This window comes from Paramormyrops kingsleyae, chromosome 7, assembly GCF_048594095.1.
Source record: "Paramormyrops kingsleyae isolate MSU_618 chromosome 7, PKINGS_0.4, whole genome shotgun sequence".
Lineage (NCBI taxonomy): Eukaryota > Metazoa > Chordata > Actinopteri > Osteoglossiformes > Mormyridae > Paramormyrops > Paramormyrops kingsleyae.
The window spans coordinates 32451447-32472173 of NC_132803.1; the positions used below are offsets into that span (position 1 = coordinate 32451447).

The following is a 20727-nucleotide window of genomic DNA, read 5'->3' on the forward strand; positions in this document are numbered from 1 at the left end:
TTTGCTAAATAAATGTAACAGAAGACCACCACAGAACAGCCAGTTTGTCGTCTTGTTCTCCTAGTGGAATCTGCAGTCACCAGGACTCCTTGCTGCAGTCAAATCATGGGCACTGGACTCACGTGTGTCTTTGGAAAAGCCCAGACCATGTGACCCTTGGGACAATCAGGTGCTATGTGTCCAGCTAGTGCAGTATTCTGTGGGTTAGTTTAGCTAATGGGCTCTGGGTTACGCAGCCGTTGTGACTGCGTCATTAAGGTACCACGGTGACACAGACCAGGTGACAGGGAACCCCCTCAGTGTTTCCGGGGGGAGAGCACTCTTTCAGCCTTTTCAGTCCCTGAAAAAAAAAAACTGCACAGCTGTCACTTCTGATGGCAAATCCGTCACACACACAAAACGACCACATTTAAAGCGAATCGTAACAGAAATTAAGGCAAGGACTTCAAACGAAGTGCGTCGATTTTTCGATAATTTAATAATTTACTAAAAAAGAGTGTAAAAGATACAGTTCTTTTCCCCAAGATAGATCTGACTGATATTGATATTCAAAATGATAACATAAGTATCAAATTTGCAAACGTGACGTCTTTTTCCTTTAGTGTACTCTCGCTGCAGTACACTGAATGAGGCCACCAATCCTCAGCCCAGCACTTGACAGAATTTTTTTTGATTTTTTTTTTAAAAAGTCCACTGCGAAAATGCTTCATAGGAATCACATATGATAAAATAAATCAAACCAGCATGAAATATACAGCTTTTCAGAGTTTCCAAAAATGTAGCTCAAATGGGTATGTGTACAAACATGCGAGGGGTTATACAAATAAGCGGGGGCTATTCAAGGGAGGAGGAAGAGGAGGGGAAACAGGTGAAAAGGTCAATGGTTTGATTTACAACTTTTAAAACCACCACTAAAATAATGCATATTAGTTAAACATACAATACATTTTAATGCTCAAATGCATACTTTTATATCTATTGCCTATTTCAAGTTTATTTTGCAGAAAAAAATCATAAATATATCTGCATTATTTAGTTCCTTAACTTAAATCATTAAATAAAAAAAGGCTAAAAGACAACATTTCTTGATAGTAACCATAAGAATAAAAAAGTATAGGACACTAAAATGCAGAGGAAGATAGTTCAGGTCCAGCAAGTAAAAATTCAGAACAAGATTTTGTTTCAACCAAACAGTTGTGTACTCAGTCACTATGACTATACTCAACTGGTTGGTTGACACAAAATCTTGGTCTGGATTTTTACTTTCAGGACCAGAACTATCCACCTCTGCTAAAATGCAATATCTTTGATAACAGATGTATATTTCTTGATTTTTTCATGAGAATTCTAGGAACAGACTTCCCCCCTCATGTGGCTGATTAAGGGAGGTATACACTGTATATATATATGTATATATTAGGGCTAAGCATGAATTAGCTAATGACAATTCAGCCGATAATGACTGTGCGGAAGAGCTCCGGTCAAATAATGAAAATAAAATATGTTTTATATACACTGAAAACTGTTGCAGTGAAGAAGTAGCAGCCAACTCAAACAGAGGGTACTACCCAGCGATGTAGGCTGTGTGAAATGTGGCATCACCGAGTCGAATGAAATATGCGGAGAATGTCGTCGACGGTGCATGTTTCTGCTGAATGTTTAGGCAAAAGTTCCCTGAAGAGTGTGTAAAATAAAACAAAAAAACAAATTAAATTAAATCAAATAGCTGATTGCCCCCAGTGTTTAGCCCTAACATATACTGTATGCATTTATATTACTAGGCGCTATATATACAATGACCTGTATATATGGCATTTGACCAACTTCTCAAATTTTTTCCAAAATATTTACTGATTGCAAAGCTGCTTTAATTAAATTTGGAGGCCTTGATTTTTTTTAATTTCAATTTTTTTTGCTTTAATTATTAAAATAATTTCAATTCTTTGTAAATGTCAGTTTTACAATATACACAGTTACATAATTTTTTTTTTTTATTTTTGGGTTCATTTCTCAAAAAAAATCAGTCCATCGCATTTGCATGTATAAGAGTAAAACAGTCACTTAGGGGCGTAGGGAGGGAAAGTGCCTTTGTCGAATGTTTATCCTCAGAGGAGACTGAGCTCTTCGTCCTCCGGCGCAATGTTGGCATGGATGCTGTTAGTAGCACGTTAGCAAAGGACTGCAAGACAAACTTGGTACGATAAAATACAAAGAGGAAGTCGTGTGGCTGAAGGGAAGGAGCGGCGCAGCTCCGTGGAGACGGCCAAAACTCTGGGTTCGCCTCCTTGGGACTGATGAGCCAGAGGAAGATGGAGAGATGACTGGTGCGGATTCTACAGGCTTTGGTCCTTAATGCTGGTATAACTGTACCCAGGGAGGAAGGGGGGGAAGTTGTGGTAAGGGGGTCGCACTGGCCTCATCTGCCTCTGGTCCAAGAGATACACTGGATTTCCAGTGTGGCGTTGGGGGGGGGGGGGGGATCCCCGTTCCCTCTCTCTGCCTAGACCACCGCACGGACAAGACAACATATCGTCCCCTGCTTCCTCTACCTGCCCAACACACCACATGTACCAAGCCGACGGCAGGTCCGTCCGATGGCATCAGACACGTGCCTGGTTTGGCCAACCAAACACTCTCTCTTGAGTTTCAGCGTCTTCAGGGAACAGCTCCCGGTTTCCTCTGAAGGCACATCACCAACGGCCACCACCTCTGAAGATTATTAATGATTCTGCGCCCATTTCTTGGCGGCCCGATCGTCAGTGAGTATCTCTACATTCTACTGACGCCAGCCTTTCTGTACAAGGGCGTTCTGGCACAAGACCCAGAAGCAAGATGCAAGCCACCGTCTCCCTGAGTATCTCTCCAGCGGCGTCCGAAATGGGGCACAGAACGACTTGCATCTTCCTGTGTTTCCAAGTTGTGGGACAAGGCGAAAGATATGCATCTCCAGACATCCTCTACGCTCAGCCCAAGAAGGACAAGTCTCAGGGATGCCATCCGCAGTTTAGGTCTACAACAGGTTAAGTATGGCATTGTACATCTGTGTGAGGACAGCCAGATGCACAGGCAGGCAAGAACGACGGTCTTGGGTTGCAGGACTGCAGGTCAGCCAGGAGAGGGCATTGTACTGCTCCAACACAAACCTAGAACAAATGGTAGCAAGGGGAGGGGGGATCAAGATGTAGATTTAATACAATTATATTGGTAAAATACAAAAATCAACCAAAATTAATTTATTGCCATAGTTTTCTTCCAAAACATTCAGCGTTTCACTCCCATGTATAACTGGATATTTAATTGGGGCAATTCAAATGAAGCGTGCATCTCGGCGACGACGACCGCCGACACCAGAGGCCCCTGTTTACACCCTTAATCACCAGGCTTCCCGCTGTGCCTCCACTTCATTAGCTACCTCTCTGCCTCAGGAAGCAAAAACTGCACCAAGAAAAGCAACTCGGACAGGACATTCGAGGGTCTGCCGCATTTACCGTCGCCGGTCTCCTGGCAACAAGTCACAGCAGAAGAAGTGCTAATGTCATTTTTCTAAGGAGAAAACAGACTCGAAGGCCTGGTGCGATGAGACAGGGTCGACTCAGAGAGCAGGGTCTACTGCTGAAAAGCGGCAGGACAAACTTCGGCTTGGAGCGGTCTGCGATGAGACGGAGTACCTGAGCACATCTGAGGTGGTCTTCGAGTCCAATGGATGAGGGCTCCTTTGGGACGTCTTGTTGGGGAGGAGCTCGTCCGTTTGGGCGATCGAGATGTGATGGTGCAGGGAAGCCTGGGTGGGCGGGACACAAAGGAAGCTTTTGAAAAGACCGATAGTCAAGCTATGAGGAACGCTTCTCACCGGGGTCACGAGTACACCTACGTAAAGAGACGGCGGCTTTATGCCACCGTCAACGGTACCGTCAAAGCTAGCGCAGTTAATGCTGAGCGAATTATGCTAATTTATTCTTGCGCCTGTTTGTAAGAAAACACCCACAGAAACTTAACCCCAGCACAACCTCTCCAGAAACGGAAGAACAACAAACATTATGGAGAACAAAAGCAAATGAAGCTGGCGCCTTCAGAAGCTGGGGTCATGTCAACAGAGCAAACGGTCCGTGCGGAGCCACGGGTAAGGGGCAAACGCAAAGGCAGTGGGATAAATGCTGAGAATTAACATAATTACTCCCTGTCTGTCCTTTAATTTTAAAATAACTTTTCAGGAGAGATGGAAGATTTACAATGCAAATGTAGGTAGCTAAAGAGAACCGCGATGAAAGTAAACAAACTACACTAACAGTCTTTTTCTCAAGTACACTTTTGTTTACTTAGTTGAGAACCAAACTTTGTTGACCTCCAGCTACACTAAAGCAAGATGCAGGGGGTCCTCACCTTGAGGAAGAGCGGACACTGGTTCTGAGCCTGCGGACAGGAGGCCCAGAACCAGTGTGGCAGGTCCTCGGCCCGGGCGGTGGAGACGTAGTAGCCCAGGGCCAGCGGCTGCTGCTTCAGTTCCTCTGGCGCCTCCCTGGAGAGTAGCCTCTCACCCTGGCTCTGTGGAAGCACATGGATCAGAATTAGCTTTATTCGTGGGGCACTAAGTGTGGACTGGGAATAAAGACAGACACACAAGAGGAGTGAGACCAGCAGGGGCAGTTGCTGGCAGTGGCAGTGATATGCTATACGTCAGGGCTATTCAAATCACAGTCCTCAAGGGCCGACTCCGGCTGATTTTCCTGTACCTGTGAGCCAGGTGTGAAGCCTCTGTGGCCAATCAGAATCAGCAATTATTACACTAACTACCTAGGAGAAGTGAAAACAAGGCCAGGATTTGAAATCGAGGGCCTTTTTTGAAGGGCCCTGCTACAGGAAATTTTTGGTGGAAGACAGACAACATACAAAGTTAATTTATATAAATGACAAACAAGCATGCAGTGACCAACACAATATGGCAGCCTCTCGTATGACCGTCACAATCCCCAAACTTGTGAGTTATTGCTTGCCACCGAGTGAAAAATTACAGCTTAACAATATGATCATTCAGCATGGTATTGATTACTGTGCTTAAGCATCAAGGTGTAAAATGAGAGAGAAGTGGACAGCACTCAGCCCCTTTTATTCAGCTGTGCAGGAAAGAGGCGATTCATAAATAAAATCAGCAGCTTGAGGTCACATTCCCAGTTCAGTCTCAGAAGAATATGGTACAACACTGGGATTACGTGTCAGTTTTTAACAAAGAGGCAGCCACTGCAGAGGGTCTTTCTATTTTTGGGCTCAGCCCCGGCTCCCGGTCCGACTTACTCGGTTGTGCTGAAAGTGAGGTCCCGCACCACAGGGGGAGCCCGGGGAGGGTACGGGGGAGGTGTTCGGGGAGGGGTGCAGATTCGTGATCAGCATCATGTCGTGCCCAATGTCGTTTTCCAGCTCGTCGGGGAAGGGCAGGTCGAACAGGTCTGGAGGCGGCAAGCGGTCACACCGGGGTCACATGACGCCACGCATTGAGAGCAGGCCTCAGCCTTCACGGCGGGGCCTTTGGCATCCAACCCATCCTTTACATTTAAGGTAAAGCAATTTGCAAAAGGCACACTGACAACAGCGCCATCTGCCTGTGGAATCTGGTACTGCACAATAAAGCAAATATAAATTACAAGAAATTTTAATTACAAATTGTTTTTAAGAAAAATCTCCAGTAACCGAAAAAATTTCCCATGCATAAAGGTATCAAATGAGAAAACACCATTATGATTAATAAATCAGTCATTTTAAATAGGTCAAAAAATTAAAACATATTCTCACTGTCACAGGTACATCCCGGAATTAATTTAAAATGAAGATAACTGGCATTCAAGTGTTTCTGATGGGAGCCCAGGTGGGACAGAATTAGTGGGTGCAGCCAATAGGGGGCGCCAAAAAGCTGGAAAGGGAGGGCCTGCGTACCGGGGTTGTCTTCTGTGGGGTAGGTGCCTGGGGCCACCTGGGTCGTGGCTGAGGTGGGGAAGACCAGGATGTGGGTGCAGGAGGCATCCTGGGGGGTGTTGAGCTGGGAGGTCTGGAGATTGAGCGCCGTGCTGCGGCCAAAGACGGAACCCATGGTGACAGCATCTGCAGAGATGGAGGGGGGGAGGCGACCCCAAGATGCGGGCAGGTTACATTGGGCTGTGACACCCGCAGCACGGCACCGTCGGGCCCATGGAGTCGGTACGGCGTCGCAGCCTCACCTGGCATCACCACGAAGGAACCCTGGGGCTCCATGGCAACCAGACAGGCGCTGAGGATGGAGGGTGAATCGGTGGAGGAGATCCCGCACATGCGGCACGCCTCCCGTAGCTGGTGGCTGATGGACTGCAGGGAGTGCTCGCCCAGGAGCATGCTCCAGTCTGGGGGGGGGGAGGGGGGGGGCATGTGAGGAACCATGGGGGGGAGGGGGGGGGGTACACCCTGATGGCTCCCGCAACTAATTAAACACTTAAAAAAACGGGAATCGGTAAACTTCAAAAGGTTTTATCTTCTAAAACACGCAAAGGAAAAATACTCCATACCTCAGAGATCTGGAAAAGTAGCTATTAATATAACTAAAATATATGCTTTTCATACAAATATATGTATGTGAGAGTGTACATAACAGCTTTATTGAGGTTGAGTACTTGTAATAAAAGTACATTTAGAAATATACTTGATAGCAGCATTACTGGGGGAAACACAAAAAAAATAAATAAAAATCAATAAACTGGTCATACAGAAATGTGTCGTATGGAAAGGGCGTACCCTTCAGCTCTCCATGGCCCAGGCGTCCCAGCCGGCCAATCACAATCCTCCAGGGTAATGAGGTCATCTGGATGATTCCAATGCACCACTCCCACACTTTCTGCAGCCCAATTTTTCTGGGGGAGACCTTGGACTTTCGCGCCCTAAGGGGCAGGCAGAAATAGCGCAGGAGCACGGAAACAGAAGTGTGAGCGGGGAGAGGGAGACTTATCGCACCTTTTTGTACTTTGAATTTTATGGGACCTTAATAAGCTTTTTTCCAGACAAAAATAGTCTAGGGACGTGTAAGGTCTACAGTCAGCATGGTTTAGCAACTCTAGTTCACAATGTTTGTAACAGAGCTTATTGACACTTTAACAAAAGGCTGCCTTACTGCTTCCTCAGTGCCTCCTCGCCAATTTCGCTGACATTAGCTAAAACTCGAGGCGTGTTTTATCTGCTTATTCTGAGCAAATAGCCAGCATCTCCTCCACAGGTACCTGTTGGGCATGTCAACGTTAATGATGCAGGTTTCCAGCAGCTCCCCCTGCTGGTCGGTGCAGGACACCAGGATCCAGCGCTGGTCATGGGACAAGCAGTAGCCCACGAAGAGCACGCCGTATCGAGTGGCCCCCTCGGCCCAGGCCTCGCCGGACTCCGGCTGCTTGCTGCGTGTGGGGCCCAGGATGAAGGGCGGGGAATAGAGCTGCATGGGACTGGGGTGCTGTGAGCGAATGAGAGAGAGAGAAAGAGCGTTGCCACATTTCATTGCCTAATAGACTTCTATTTCACCCAATCAGATTTCAACAGATACCGTCAAGGGAGTTGTGAAAAGTGCATTTTAAGTTGTGGAATATCCAAAGGAAGAGGCCTCCTACTGTCCAGCACACCTGTGTTTAACCAAAATAACGTCAACAGATGGATGCACTAATCATCGCCCCATGCAACACGATTAAACAATTATCACAATGAAATCAATGCACCAGTTTTAAAGCATAATGCCACAGAGACCAGAACTGGGTGGATTTTAGGGCCCAGAATGCACTGCATCACTAAATCAAATGACCAGCAGATAGTGCTGATTAAGGCGGCATCTGATGTACGTTTTTGTGATGCCAGGACACTATTGTGGGGGCGTCGGATGATTTAACACGCAGCTGCAACCCAACTCAGAAAACGTACTGTTTGTTCTTACAGATAATGCTGTATTTTTACTTCACATCAGATACGTAAAGTCAGTTACACAGTGCTTTTGTTTTTTTTTCTTCTTTTGTTTATTTATTTTTATTGAAGCAGCCCAGCTGTATAAACCTCTGCAAAGACTGGCACCTACACACTTTTGGGCAGAAGTTCAGATTGTTTTAGCTGAAGCCTCTTTCAGGTGAAGTGAATCTCAGCAAAAGCTGACGATAATGTTAAGGCGCACAGCGTTTGTGTGGATGTGCACACATTTCAGTGTGCGTTCGGTATATTTATCAGTGGGTCTGTCATGGGTGTATACAGGGGCGGGGCCACTGGGACACTGGTGAAAGTTGATTGGCTCCTAGATTCCCCCCTCCCCTGGTACTGACCAATTCAAAATACATATCACTGACTAATGATAAGGTTGGCCCCTCTGTATGAATTGTGGCCCCTCTTGTGCCCCCCACCTTAAAAAATCCTAGAATTTCCCCCGGCGTGTATTCTGCACCTACGTATATTTAAATCTGTGCATATGTGAGCATACACGGTACCAGTGTGCACACGCGGGGCCGGCCCGGGTCATACCTCCGGGTTTCTCAGCACCCCGTTGACGGCGGAGGCGGGTCCGAAGCCCGTCAGGGATTTGATGTGCGTCTGCATGGGAAGGAGGCGCCGGCACTGGGAGTAGGTGGAGAAGGCTAGGGAGCGGAGGTGCTGCAGGTAGAGGGGGCTTTCCCCGCTGGCCGGGCGCAGCAGATACTGACAGGGCACCACCTGGGGGCGATGTGGAGCCCACAAAACTGAGCACAGTACAAGAGGGCCATAGCCGTATGCACACGGCAGACTGCATGCAGGTGGGGCTGTACATGCAATATACCTGGAGCACTAGCGCCGCCTGCAGGCTTTCAGGCAGCTCGCGCACCATCTCGGCGTAGCAGCGCAGCAAGCCCAGCAGCCACACGCCATCGGGCTCCGCCTCCCCGTCGGCCCGCCCTCCGCCACCGCCTCCGCCCCCACACAGGAAGGGGTTCACCAGGTACAGCACGATGGCGGGTGGGTGGGCGTGGCCATCAGCCGACTCCGCCACAGTGGGGACGCCAATGCGCTCCCTCTCGGCAGAGCTGCAGGGGTGGGGGGGGGGGGATCACAGTGATTTCACCACGCTCTCCGATAAGTCTCACATTCACGTAGGCGGTGGGCGGCCCTCACCTGTCTGCACCGTCCGCCGCCCCTGGAGGTACATTCTGCCCATTTTTGGTCTCCTGGGCGTCGCCCGGCGCCGTTTCTGCTGCGGCCGGCTGCCCGGGAGTCGCCCCTGCTGGTGTCGGGGCCCCGTCGGTGCCCGAGGAGGAGCCAGAGCCATCCGGTGCCCCGGGGGTGGGGCCGGGCTGGCCCGAGGGGGTGGGCTGGGAGGCGGGAGTGGCGGGAGTGGGAGGAGTCTGAGGTCTGGGAGGTAAGAGGAGACTGCTGTCCAGGGAGAGAGCGGCCAGCTGGGGGGCTGGAAGAGAGGCACAGGGAGGCGGTTAGGGGCCCAGGCCGGGCTCCTCAAACACGGGGTGGAGGATGGGGGGGGGGAGGACGGCTGCATCTCACCCAGCTGCTGTCGGCACGCGTGGGCATACAACTTCAGCTTGGTGATGTTGCCATCCTGCTGCTGGCCGGCCCAGGGCTCGGTGAACCACTGCTCTGCGGACTCTTCTGCCAGCACCTGGGGGCTCAGAGAGCCCACGCGCACGATGCCGTCCCGCGACACCCTCGCCAGGGGGCGGTGCTTGCCCAGGCGGCAGGTCTAAGGGGACAGGGAGACAGGGGGGGCAATGAGGATGATATGGCACCGACAGGTGTACGAGCTCACAGTGATATCCATACGAGCACATTTCTGGAAGTTTCACCTGTTATCATGTGTATCAGAGGTCAGGCATGCCTCCATGATATGACAAACCCACCTTGGCACTACCACAGCCACCGAGTCTGTCCTACCCAACCACAGGCACAGAGTCTGTCCCACCCAATCACAGGCACCGAGTCTGTCCCACCCAATCACAGGCACCGAGTCTGTCCTACCCAATCACAGGCACCGAGTCTGTCCCACCCAATCACAGGCACCGAGTCTGTCCCCCCCAATCACAGGCACAGAGTCTGTCCCACCCAATCACAGGCACAGAGTCTGTCCCACCCAATCACAGGCACCGAGTCTGTCCCACCCAATCACAGGCACCGAGTCTGTCCCACCCAATCACAGGCACAGAGTCTGTCCCACCCAATCACAGGCACCGAGTCTGTCCCACCCAATCACAGGCACAGAGTCTGTCCCACCCAATCACAGGCACCGAGTCTGTCCCACCCAATCACAGGCTTTGTTGACACCGAAGGTTAGAAAATGCCCACCGATCACACATTTTTAAGATAATAAATCATACATAAGAAGGCAGCAAGCAAAAATAGTTACAATTAGACTTTCCAGACTTTTGTCAGCTGCCACGCCACCTGCAGTTCAGACCAGGTAAATCATCTGAAGCTAAGCAGGGGAGTCCAATGGGAGACCAATTGGGAAAACTGGTTTTGGTGTGGCTAACAAGCCCATCCTGCAGTCTGTGATGGGGACACTGCTGTAAAAATGGTGCCATCCTTCGGATGAGACGCAAAACTGAGGTCCTGAGTCTCTGAGGCCTTAAAAGATCCCTGGTACCCTGATGTCCTTCTTAAAACTGCCCACTGTGGCCATTTCAAATCTGCCCTCCCCATCATCCCCTATATCTAACTGGTGAATCCTCTCCTGCCCCTTCACCACCTTAGCTGCTGCGTCAGTGAGCGTACTGGTGCAGAATGGCTGCCGTCACATCATCCAGGTGGGGGTTACGCAGTGGGTGGTGGTTGAAGTAGCTCCCCATTTAGGTGTCTTGAAAAGCGCTATTTAAATGCAACATTCATTCATTACACCCAAACACTCCCCCCGGCCCCCCTAAACCCTGCGGCTCGTGTGTCGGGACGCTGACCTCGTACACGGCGCTGAGCTCCTTGAAGAAGACCACGGCGCCGGCCTGCAGGGCCTCAGTGTCGGGGCACAGCACCAGGAAGACCACGTCCCGGGGGGCGCCGTACGGCTCCAGCAGCAGCTTCTCCCAGAAAGGCAGCGCCAGCGGCGACAGAGCCAGAAAGTCGCGGTCGTGGCCCAGCAGAAGCGTTGGGATGGGCAGCGGCTCCGGGGACTCCTCCGAGCCTGGGGGGGGACAGCAGTTTAATGAAGAGAAGCGTGCCGAGGATGGTCAGACGGCTCGGGGCGCCCTAGGGACGGGCCCCGGCCTCGGGCCGATCCTCAAGCATAGCCTGAGTCTGGGACGCCTGGGGCCGGCTCACCGTAAGAGCCGCGGCCGGCCATCTTGTGGAACTGCTGCCAGGTGAGGGGGCCCTGCACGTGCTGGATGTTGTCCCAGGTCCTGCCCGTCCGCTTCTTCTGGATGGCGTCCTGCAGGAAGGGCTGCAGGGAGAGCAGCATGCGCACCACGTCCTGGGAGGACAGCATGCTGATGTCGAGCACTGCGGGGGGGGGGGGTGAGACACACACACATACACACACAGGGGCCGTCACAGACCGCTCGCCACGCCACCGATCAAAGATGCGTCGCTGCAAGGTCAACGCCGGCATTAAGTATTCCACAGAGGTACTTAAAATGCTCTTCCTAAGCCGGCAGGGGCATTGGGGGGGAGGGGGGGGGGGGCGGTCGATCCAGCACATTAGTAGAAGAGACCGTGTAGAATGGTGAACTGAACTTGGGGATGACGGAGGGCGCTGCTGTTGAACCCACTAGAAGGCGATTACCCAGAATACTTCAGTGATAACACTCAAAACCATAGAAATCAACAATGTGTAGCTGGCCCTGCAATAGGAACTGAATATTTTTAGAACACTAAAATTGGAAGGTCGCAGTTTCAGCAGAGTGATTTCATGGTTGGGCCCTTCAGCAAGGCCCTTAACACCCAACTGCTCCAGGACCCCGCTTTCTCAAAAATGTACGTTAAATGAACTTAAATAAAATGTAAATGTAAAAATATTACATCCCCAAAAGGGCGACCCCCCCCTTCCCCAGTGGGTGGCCTTACAGCAGTTGTGGGGCCAAGGGTGCAGGCAGGTGCTCCTGACGATGGCCGAGTCCACTTTGCCCCCTGCTGGGTTGTCCACGTACTGCAGGCCCTGTACCAGCGCGTTGTAGCACTCGGTACACGCGTCGCCGCCGTCTGCCCACAACTTGTCCGCCGCCCAGCTCTGCAGCAGCGGCTCCTTGCGGCTGCGGCAGGAGCAGGCGGGGGGCAGGTGCAGGGAGGCGAGGGAGACGATGGGGCCCGAGCACTGCTCCTGCAAGAGCACCAGCAGCGAGGTGGGGGCATCCTGGGGCCGGCGGGCGGCCGGGTCGCTGATGGGTGGCGTCCGGCGGCACAGTGCTAGCCTGCGCTCGGCGGCCCGGCCCACCTCGGAGCCGCGGCCGAAGATATCGAGCTCGTCCTCCAGGAAGAGCCCGGTTCCGTGGGCTAGCCGGCGGTTGACGATGGCGCTGAATCCGCACATGCAGCGATACTGGTCCTCGCGGGTTGAGTCGGGGATGTAGAGGCCCACGTCAGCGCCTTTGACGTTCATGTTGCAGGCGCAGATGCAGCAGCTGTCAAAGTTGCGGTCCTTGAAGACGTTGAGCACCGAGTCGGACAGCAGCAGTACGGCGTAGAGACTGTGCGCCTCCGGTAGTGAGGGAGGCGCCAGAGGCTCCACCGAGCTCAGCGGCCGGCTGGTGGAAGGCGTGGAGGCCGGAGAGCTCAGCTCCGTGCCCTCCTGCTTCACTGAGCCCTGGCCGCTGGCCGTGCCCATGCCGCGGGGGGTGCGGGGGGTGCGTGGTGTGGGCACCGAGAACCGCGGCGTGGCAGGGGAAGGCAGCACCCCACCGCCGCCACCCAGGAAGGCGGGGCAGGCGCTTGCCTGAGCGTAGTCCTGCTCCAGCATGCTGTTGACGCTCGGAACGTTCCTGGAAAACAGACGGGGGCGGGGGGGGGAGGCTCAGAGCTCCATCACCGCGCCGGGAATCAGGCTCCTGCCTCCAAACACACATCTGCCAGCTATCGACCACGTTAAGCAGTTATTGGCAGGCGTCCCTCACAAACTAGGTTTTTTTCTCGTACCGCACCTCTCGCAACAAGGAGGGACACGCAATTTGTTTTAAGAATCACCCCTCTTTTCGGATTTTTAAGCGCTAGCAAATCGGTCTGGACATAACACGTTGTGTTGCCAAAAATGGTCTCTGCCCATTCTGCCCCCTGGTGGGTGTTCAGGGGAATTGCGGCCCACCATGATACTCACACATATCCGTCTCGGCTGTATGGGACCTGCAGGGGGAGGGCCAGGTGCTCCATCTTGGGTGGGAGGGCCCAGGAGGGTCGGTAGTAGCAGTTCTCTGGGATCTTGAGGGGTGGCAGGCACTGGCTGGGGAGGGTGCGGAGGGGGGCGAACATAGAGCAGCCTGGCAGGGGTTGGACGGTGGGCACGCGGTACACAAACGAGAAATCCTGCACAACAGAGAACCAGAGAGAGGATGAGACCCCATTTTGGGCAGTAGGCACGCAAATCAAGAGTTACAGTTAATGGAAAACTACGCAAGTTTCCCGATGAGTTATAAAGATTAATTTTTTACTGGGCAACTCAAGAGCAGGGCTGGACTGGTCAACAGGAAAAGCCTGTGATGTAAACCAGTAACCAGTATCTTGCAGGTGCACATCTATAAGTGCTGCTGTAAACCTTCATGTTGCACAGGAATCTGGCTCTGAGGGGCAAATATCTGGGTGTGATTTCTCCTGTCTAGAGATGCCTGTGGTTTCACCGCCCCCACCCTGAATTGGGGCCCACCCCCACCACCCAACCTTAATGTCCTCTGGCCTGGGGCTGGCCAGCCCCTCCTCCAGCTCCATCCTGAAGTCTGTTAACTGGGTAGCAGGCATCGGCCCTGTGGGGTGCTCCAGGCCGGCAGTGGGGGCAGGGGGCTCCTGGCTGGGCGTGTCCCGATAGGTCATGATGGGAGAGAAGGCAGGGTGCTGCTCGAGGGAGGGTGGCGTGGGAAACATGCGCTGCAGATCTGCGACTGCTGAATGGATAGAAGGACAGGGGGAGGGCGGGACATGGTGGAACACGAGGTTATTCATTGGTCGCTTCGCACCTGCATCGCACGCACGTATGCGAGCGGCTGCGTCAGCTCACTTGACGGATATGGCACCGCGACCCTCGCGTCCTTCCCCAGGGGCCGGTCCTCCACTCCTGCAGGGGGCGCCTTTGCTGACTGCTGGGTGGGGTAGGCGTTCTGAGAGAAAAGGGCATCACACACACAGCTTATAAATGAGAGCTAATCTTCAGAGCGGACCACATACGGCCAACCTTGGGCCTTTAAGCTGTCTGAAAATGACTAATGAAATCAGGAAGAGCACTTCCAGTGGCTTGCTAATTAATTAATTGCAGGCGGCTGAATTTTTTCATACAATGAAACATACACAGCTTGAAATTCTAAATATCATCCAATTATGAAGAGGTTTATTCAACAAGACACTTCAGCCTAAGTACCTGTCTCTAGAGCAAAAGCAATAACCTTTAAGCTTAAGTACAGCTACCTACTGGCAACAACGAAGGCAATGACAGTGCAGCGTGAGTGCAAGCACCAAGATATTCACACCGCTGTGAGCTGGCGTCTCACCCCGAGCTCTTCCTCATCGGAGTTGTCGAAGATGTTCTCCAGGTCCGAGATGAGGACGACGAGGTCCGTCTCCCTGGTCAGAGGCGGGTTGGCTTTGGCCGCTGCGTCATCCTGCTGCGATTCATCTAGACGACACGCAAAAAACACCCCTCAGGAAACGGCACCGCCATCACTTCTGCCGGGAGGCCACCAGGTGAGTGGAGGAATGCCTCACCAGATTTAGGGGCGGAGCTGAAGATGGACATGGCATCCTTCCCATCAGGGACAGCACCATTACCCAGCACCTCATCCCCCTGCAGGACAGGAAGAGGAAGGTTGAGGTTGCGCGCTCAAACACCAAAGAAATCCACTAAACAAACCAGCCCGTCTGTTAGTGAACCCCGCACAGATTTTAGTAGCTCCTGGACACCCTGCCCGGGACCGACAGAAGTGCCTGCACGCGCACGGCGGACACGCGAACATGCTAATGACCGCATGCTAATGAAGACTTCCCGCACGGGGTTACAGACAGCAGATGTTTACGCTGCGTCGCCTCGTTCTGCGCGGCCTCATTAGCATAATAAATATGCTCAGAAAGCCTCCGTTAAAATGTCACGCTCGGCTCTGACGGCCGACATATGGCGCGAGCCTATATCCGCGGCCGGCGAGCCAATCGGGACGCGGACGCCTGCGGGTGACGGGGCCGCTACCTTCATCTTGCGGGCCGGGTCACGCTCCTGTCCCTTGAGCCTCTTGGAGGTGGGGAAGCTGTATTCCACATCGCCGTCCTTGAAGTCGTAGGGGTCGTCGCGGGGCTCGGTGGCGGCCTCGGGGCCCAGCGGCGGGGGCAGGTGGCCCAGGGCACGGATGTGCTCCCGTACGCGCTCCTCACACACCTTGAAGCTGCAGTGCGTCTGGGTGAAAAGTCTGTCGGGGGGGGGGGGGGGGGGTTGGGTCATCAGGAGAGCGCACATGTGTCATCGGCACACTTAGGCACGTGTTTGGGGTGGGGGTTCTTACCTCTTCAAAGCAGCCCCCTCACTGGTGGGTTCCAGCTTGCCCTCCAGCCGGTCCGGGGGCAGCTCCGGAGCCCGGAATTCATGGTTTTCGGCATTAGGTGTCTTATAGCCCCGCCACCAGCCCCCGCCTGGCTCCCGGTGCCCCAGCGGGGCCACGTACAGCGCCGTATCGCTGTGTTCCAGCAGCCCGGGGGTGGGGGCTGCTTCTGGGCATGGAGTAATGCCATCAGGGGGGTCTGGCGCTCCAGGGTCCTGCATGCGCGGGTGAGGGCTCAGCGTGGGGGGCAGGGGTGACACCGGAGAGTGCAGCAGCGACTCGGGTGCCTTGGCGCTGTCCGGCAGCGGCTTGGGGTACTTGCAGCCGGGCAGGGGGTCCAGGGGGGGATCGACGGCCGGCAGGGCTAGCGGCGGGCCTCCAGTGGAGTCCTGTTCCAGGCAGGCCTCCTGGCCAGCGGGCAGCCGATGGTGGAAGGGGGTCACCACCGGCCGCTTGGGTTGCTTGTCCTGCCTCTCTGGCTTGTCGGATGCCTTGTGCTTGGGAGCCGGGGGAGGAGGCGGGGCCACGCCGGCCTGGGGGAGGCGGCTGGAGCTTGGCTGGGCGCCGGCACTCCCCGCGGTCACCTGCCGCTGCTTCTGCTGCTGCTTCAACCTTCAAGGGGAGATTGTTAATAAAAAAACTATAAAGTCGGCCAGCAGTCGCAAGAGGCTCCCTACATTCCCCACATTTCGAATCGGCTGCTGAAAGAATAAAAATGGAAGAGATCGTACGCAAGCGCTGAGGTGCTGCGAGTGCTTGAGAATCTCCCCAAAAATACAGCGTTACCCCACCTGACCACCATCAGGCCAGTTGAGCTGCATGATTTTTATTTCAAATTAATTAACTTTTTTCCCCATAATGGTGGTTTTGATTGCCGTTGGTCATACCTCGAGCAGCTACACGACATCCTCTCACTCGGGTTGACGAAATCCCACGGCGGCGTGCAGTGCTGAGCCTCCTCTCCCTGCGGCACGGCATTGGGAAGGCCACACCTGCGAAAAAAACCCAGCGGCCATCGATGATCAGCAGAGTGGGCCTTCCTGTCACATGTCCCACCCTCCCTGGGAGGGACATATTCCTGGGGGAATATGTGATTGGCTCACCAGGACCCAGGGACTTACTTGTGCGCCTGTGACTGGTTCACGTAGCATTCCCTCCACGCCTGGTGCACCGCCTGATTGGTCAGTTTCTTCACAGAGTGCTTTGGGCTTAGCGTGGTGCCTATGCTGCCCTCCTGCCCGGAAACACTGGAGATGGATGCCTGGAAGCCGCTGTCAGCTGGAATGGACAGAGGTACACCGAAAAAAAGGAGAAAACTCCACATGAATTCAGAGAAGAAAAACAGCTTCACTTGGACTCCTGTGTCTGTTGTTTCCTGTAATGAACCGTAACTTGGAAAAACCACAAGAAGCACTTCAATAAAAATCGTTAAAACTATTTGGGGTTTGCTTATCCCAGCAGTTGTTGTTTCTCAGTCAGAAAAAAAAGCCAATAAAATATGAATTTATCATTAATGAAAGCGGGGAGTTTACCCAGCTCTGCCTACTTGTTGCACTTCTGCTCGTTTTAAATTGCGCTCAGTAAGTTCAGGCTGAGACGCACCGACTCATTTCAGCTGATCAGACACTTGTCGGCGGTGGTTACCAGTTTCATACTCGAGAGAAGCATTTCTTTTACTGAAACTCCAGATTAAAGCCGCGCAGTCAAGTTAAGGCCCCAGTGGGGCTTAAACCCACCCCCTTCCGGGGGATTTTTGCAAACTGTAACCAACGGCCATGATCTCATATTTCTGAGTCACTGGTTGGCTGAGCTGATAGGTAGATTTAGGGTGTGAAGGTATGCAGGTACGTGAGGGAGGAGGTGGGTGGGGTCGCTACCTGAACAGGGCTGCTCTGGCGAAGTGGGCGGGGTCAGGGGGATGCTGCAGTTCAGAGGGTCCCTGATGGGCCCCTGTGACCCCGAGGCTGGTGGGGTCTGCTGCACGGGCAGGTCCCCCTGAGCTATGAGCACGAACGCTGATGGGTAGATCATCCTTACACCACCTGCAGGAAGACAGATGCATTACACACAGCCATTCCTACACCACAAACACTGAACTCCACCTTTTCTCACTCTATATTACACATGACCATGTGGGACACCAAGACCCTAATTCAGGGTTATTTCCTTGTTAATATACCCCTCCCACCAAGAGCCCTACCTGCAGAAAGCCCATTCCCACACCCAATGACCCTAGTCAATTGATAGCTGTTCTCAGGAAACACATGACTATAGCAAGCCCCGGCCACAGAAATCCTTTCACTATTAACAGGCCCAGGTAAAGGGTCAGCCAATGGGCAGCCATCCCCGAAGCCACACCCTCAGCAATGCTCCACCCAATCACCACTTACCCAGAGTAAAGACACCGAAGGTTTTCACTGTAATTATCCCCAAGTACCTCATGCCAGAGCCCAGACTTCAATTAAGTCAAATCGATAAACAGAGGTCAGAAAGTCAATGAGGTGATTAAAACGTGCTCCATGTCGCTTCCTTGGGGATTTAACGAGCTTCCCTCCTCATTGCGAGGCGGCAAAACGCATCCATGGACTCCGGGGCGGGGCGGGGCGGGGCGGGAGACGCTAGATCAGGGACCCACACCATCATTCTTAACCCTGGGCTGCTTCACGCCGTCAATGAGCCAGTAATTAAGATGCGTGGATCAAAGTCACCCCTCCTCGCCCCCCCCCCACCCCACGGCGGGTGGGGGGCAGACTTCAGAGGTGCCTTACCTACGATGACCTCTACGGCCACATGGCTGTGCAGGTCAAAGGCCGGGTCGGTGTCATCGCGCTCGGGCTCCCGGCGCCGCAGCACCATGGGGTAGAAATAGGACCACTCCTCCATCAGCTTGCGGACAGCGGGCTCCTGGATGCGGTACGCCTGGCCCGTGAGGGTGCCGGCCAGTCCATAGGGGCTCAGGATCACTGGGGGGGGGCAGGGCCGGGGTGAGGTCAGTGAAGTACGCTTCGACAATTCACGACCCGTTATATAGGCATGTTTGTGTGTCCCTGGTGCTGTTTCTCAGTTATTTCCTGTCATTCATCCCTGGCTGCTCTACTTAGAGTCTGTAATTCTCCGGTGTTTATTCCGCAATATGGTCCTGCACATGTCCCGTGTGTAAGAATACCCTGAATGACCGCAATAAATGTGCCTTATGAACAGTCCTGTTCCATTAAAAAAAAAAAAAACACACTGAAAAATGCTGCACTGTAGGTTACAGCTGTCATCTAAAAAAACCCCACAAAACCGGCACATGGGGCTTCCCACAGTAATTCAGACTATTTAAACTATCAGAAAAATAACTGCTTAATTTGATCGCGCTGGAATACTCAATTAATTAAACATTGTTAGTTTTCAGAATTGATTTTCTTTATTGTTGGGTGATAAACTATGGCTAATTTGAAGAAATTCTGCATTAAACATCCACAGCTTACAGCAGACAGTACAAAATCAGTTTACAATTTAAAATGGGGGGGGGGTGGGGCTAAACCATCCCTGCCCAGTCCCCTCCCTGAAGTGTATTAGGAACACGGGCGGGGCCACAGGAGCACTGGCCCCAGCAGAAAACTGACTGGCCCCTTCCCCTGTCACTCACCGATTCAAAACACATCATTGGCTAGTGATAAGCTTGACCCTTCTCTACATATTATGGCCACTCTTATGCCCTCTAAAAAAATTGCCCTTGATTGGGAAAAGGGACAGAGAGAGACAGACATGCTCAGTAAGACGGTGGACATGTTGGTGGGTCCGAGCTTGGCTACCTTGCACGGGGGAGGATGAGGTCTGTGCCAGGGCGATGTGCTGCTCGTTGATGCGGTAGGTGGGCTGGTGCTGCGCTATCTCCACGCTGGTGCACACGTTGCTCTCGCCATGCAGGAAGAACGTGAAGGCGCAGGACAGGTGCTCGCTGCAGACGAGGCGGGGAAGACATGCATCAGCTACGACCACATCACACCACACCCCCGCCCTTCCCTAAAGGTGAACAGCTCGGCAAACCATTCATTAGCATACTCAATAATTACTTAATAATTAGCACCATCCTTCTACAGCTCTTTTGCGGGCAAGCACAAAAAAAAAAAAAGAAAATCTTGATTAGACCACAGTTGCCCAAACTCAGCGCCTTTGTTGAGAAACCTGGACATTAAACGCTGGATGTAGCCGCGTCCTGTAGAGAACGCGTTCCACGCAGAGGTCACACAAAAACACGCAAACGAGGCCCTGCCAATTCAGCACTGCCATTCAAAATATAGGCGATTAATTCAAATTTATCCTTCACCAACGTAAAAAAGGCATATTTCTGCCAAAAAAAATAAATAATTTTCTCCAGGCTCCCCAATTAGGGTGTCATGTTTTAAAACACAGAATGACAGATGGAGTTCATTCATTATAATAATTTATGGAGCTCTTTATGTGTATTATAATAAAATGTAATTTACTGATTTATTGGTACAACCGGTTTGATATGCGTCGTATTCCACCTGTTTTATACACAGATTAAATGATGTCACAGTCCTCATGGTTGAACCGTTTGTTTAGCTACTGTATCTAGTCAGGAAAATCAAACTGACAATGACGTATAAAGAACAAATTAAAAATCAGTCTTTATATACATGAAATACAATTCATCAACCATCCGGAGATTATTTTGCAGGTTCTCTTCCCACAATGTAATGTATCAGGCATTCAGATTTTTTTTTGGTCCACTTATCCCAGCTCGGAAAGCTACAATTAATCTCCCTAAGAGCACTGTGGCTGCCGTCAGCGGTGGAGGTGTAGCAGAGAGCGATGGAACCTCGGCGGAGCCGGAGTGGCCTATGTGTCACACACCCCCCTCTTCCTTTGCCTTCGCACAAAAATGACAATGCTGCTTCAGCAGGAACGCGGCCCAAAAATAGCCGCCTCACAGGTAAAGCATATCGGTTAACTCTAATCACTGCGGTAACCGGCATATGCTGAGGCTCTCGTGAGTCGGGGATGTTTACAAAAGCCTCCTTGACCAAGAAGAAGCCATATTCTG

The 20727-nt window shown here is 52.3% G+C and overlaps 1 protein-coding gene across 2 annotated transcripts in view; it reads right to left on the bottom strand.

Annotated features, from left to right (window-relative positions):
• Window positions 1–459: 459 nt before the first annotated feature.
• LOC111847461 (mediator complex subunit 13L) overlaps window positions 460–20727 on the bottom strand; it is a 60098-nt gene continuing 39830 nt past the window's right edge. The window contains exons 5-31 of one of the 2 annotated variants that reach the window (XM_023818654.2): window positions 19472–19617; window positions 18440–18634; window positions 17549–17713; window positions 16793–16949; window positions 16559–16663; window positions 15636–16283; window positions 15326–15542; window positions 14851–14929; window positions 14637–14761; window positions 14150–14249; window positions 13816–14033; window positions 13259–13464; window positions 12016–12926; window positions 11272–11451; window positions 10911–11134; window positions 9508–9703; window positions 9124–9412; window positions 8792–9035; window positions 8500–8688; window positions 7233–7456; window positions 6754–6896; window positions 6207–6365; window positions 5926–6090; window positions 5290–5441; window positions 4381–4542; window positions 3669–3781; window positions 460–3143 (exon numbers count right to left, since the gene is read on the bottom strand). In XM_023818654.2, the coding sequence (XP_023674422.2) occupies window positions 3011–3143; window positions 3669–3781; window positions 4381–4542; window positions 5290–5441; window positions 5926–6090; window positions 6207–6365; window positions 6754–6896; window positions 7233–7456; window positions 8500–8688; window positions 8792–9035; window positions 9124–9412; window positions 9508–9703; window positions 10911–11134; window positions 11272–11451; window positions 12016–12926; window positions 13259–13464; window positions 13816–14033; window positions 14150–14249; window positions 14637–14761; window positions 14851–14929; window positions 15326–15542; window positions 15636–16283; window positions 16559–16663; window positions 16793–16949; window positions 17549–17713; window positions 18440–18634; window positions 19472–19617 (5845 nt within the window). In that variant the 3' untranslated portion in view covers window positions 460–3010. Of the gene's footprint in view, window positions 3144–3668; window positions 3782–4380; window positions 4543–5289; window positions 5442–5925; window positions 6091–6206; window positions 6366–6753; window positions 6897–7232; window positions 7457–8499; window positions 8689–8791; window positions 9036–9123; window positions 9413–9507; window positions 9704–10910; window positions 11135–11271; window positions 11452–12015; window positions 12927–13258; window positions 13465–13815; window positions 14037–14149; window positions 14250–14636; window positions 14762–14850; window positions 14930–15325; window positions 15543–15635; window positions 16284–16558; window positions 16664–16792; window positions 16950–17548; window positions 17714–18439; window positions 18635–19471; window positions 19618–20727 lie in introns of both variants that reach the window. The other variant, XM_023818653.2, reaches the window with a different exon arrangement.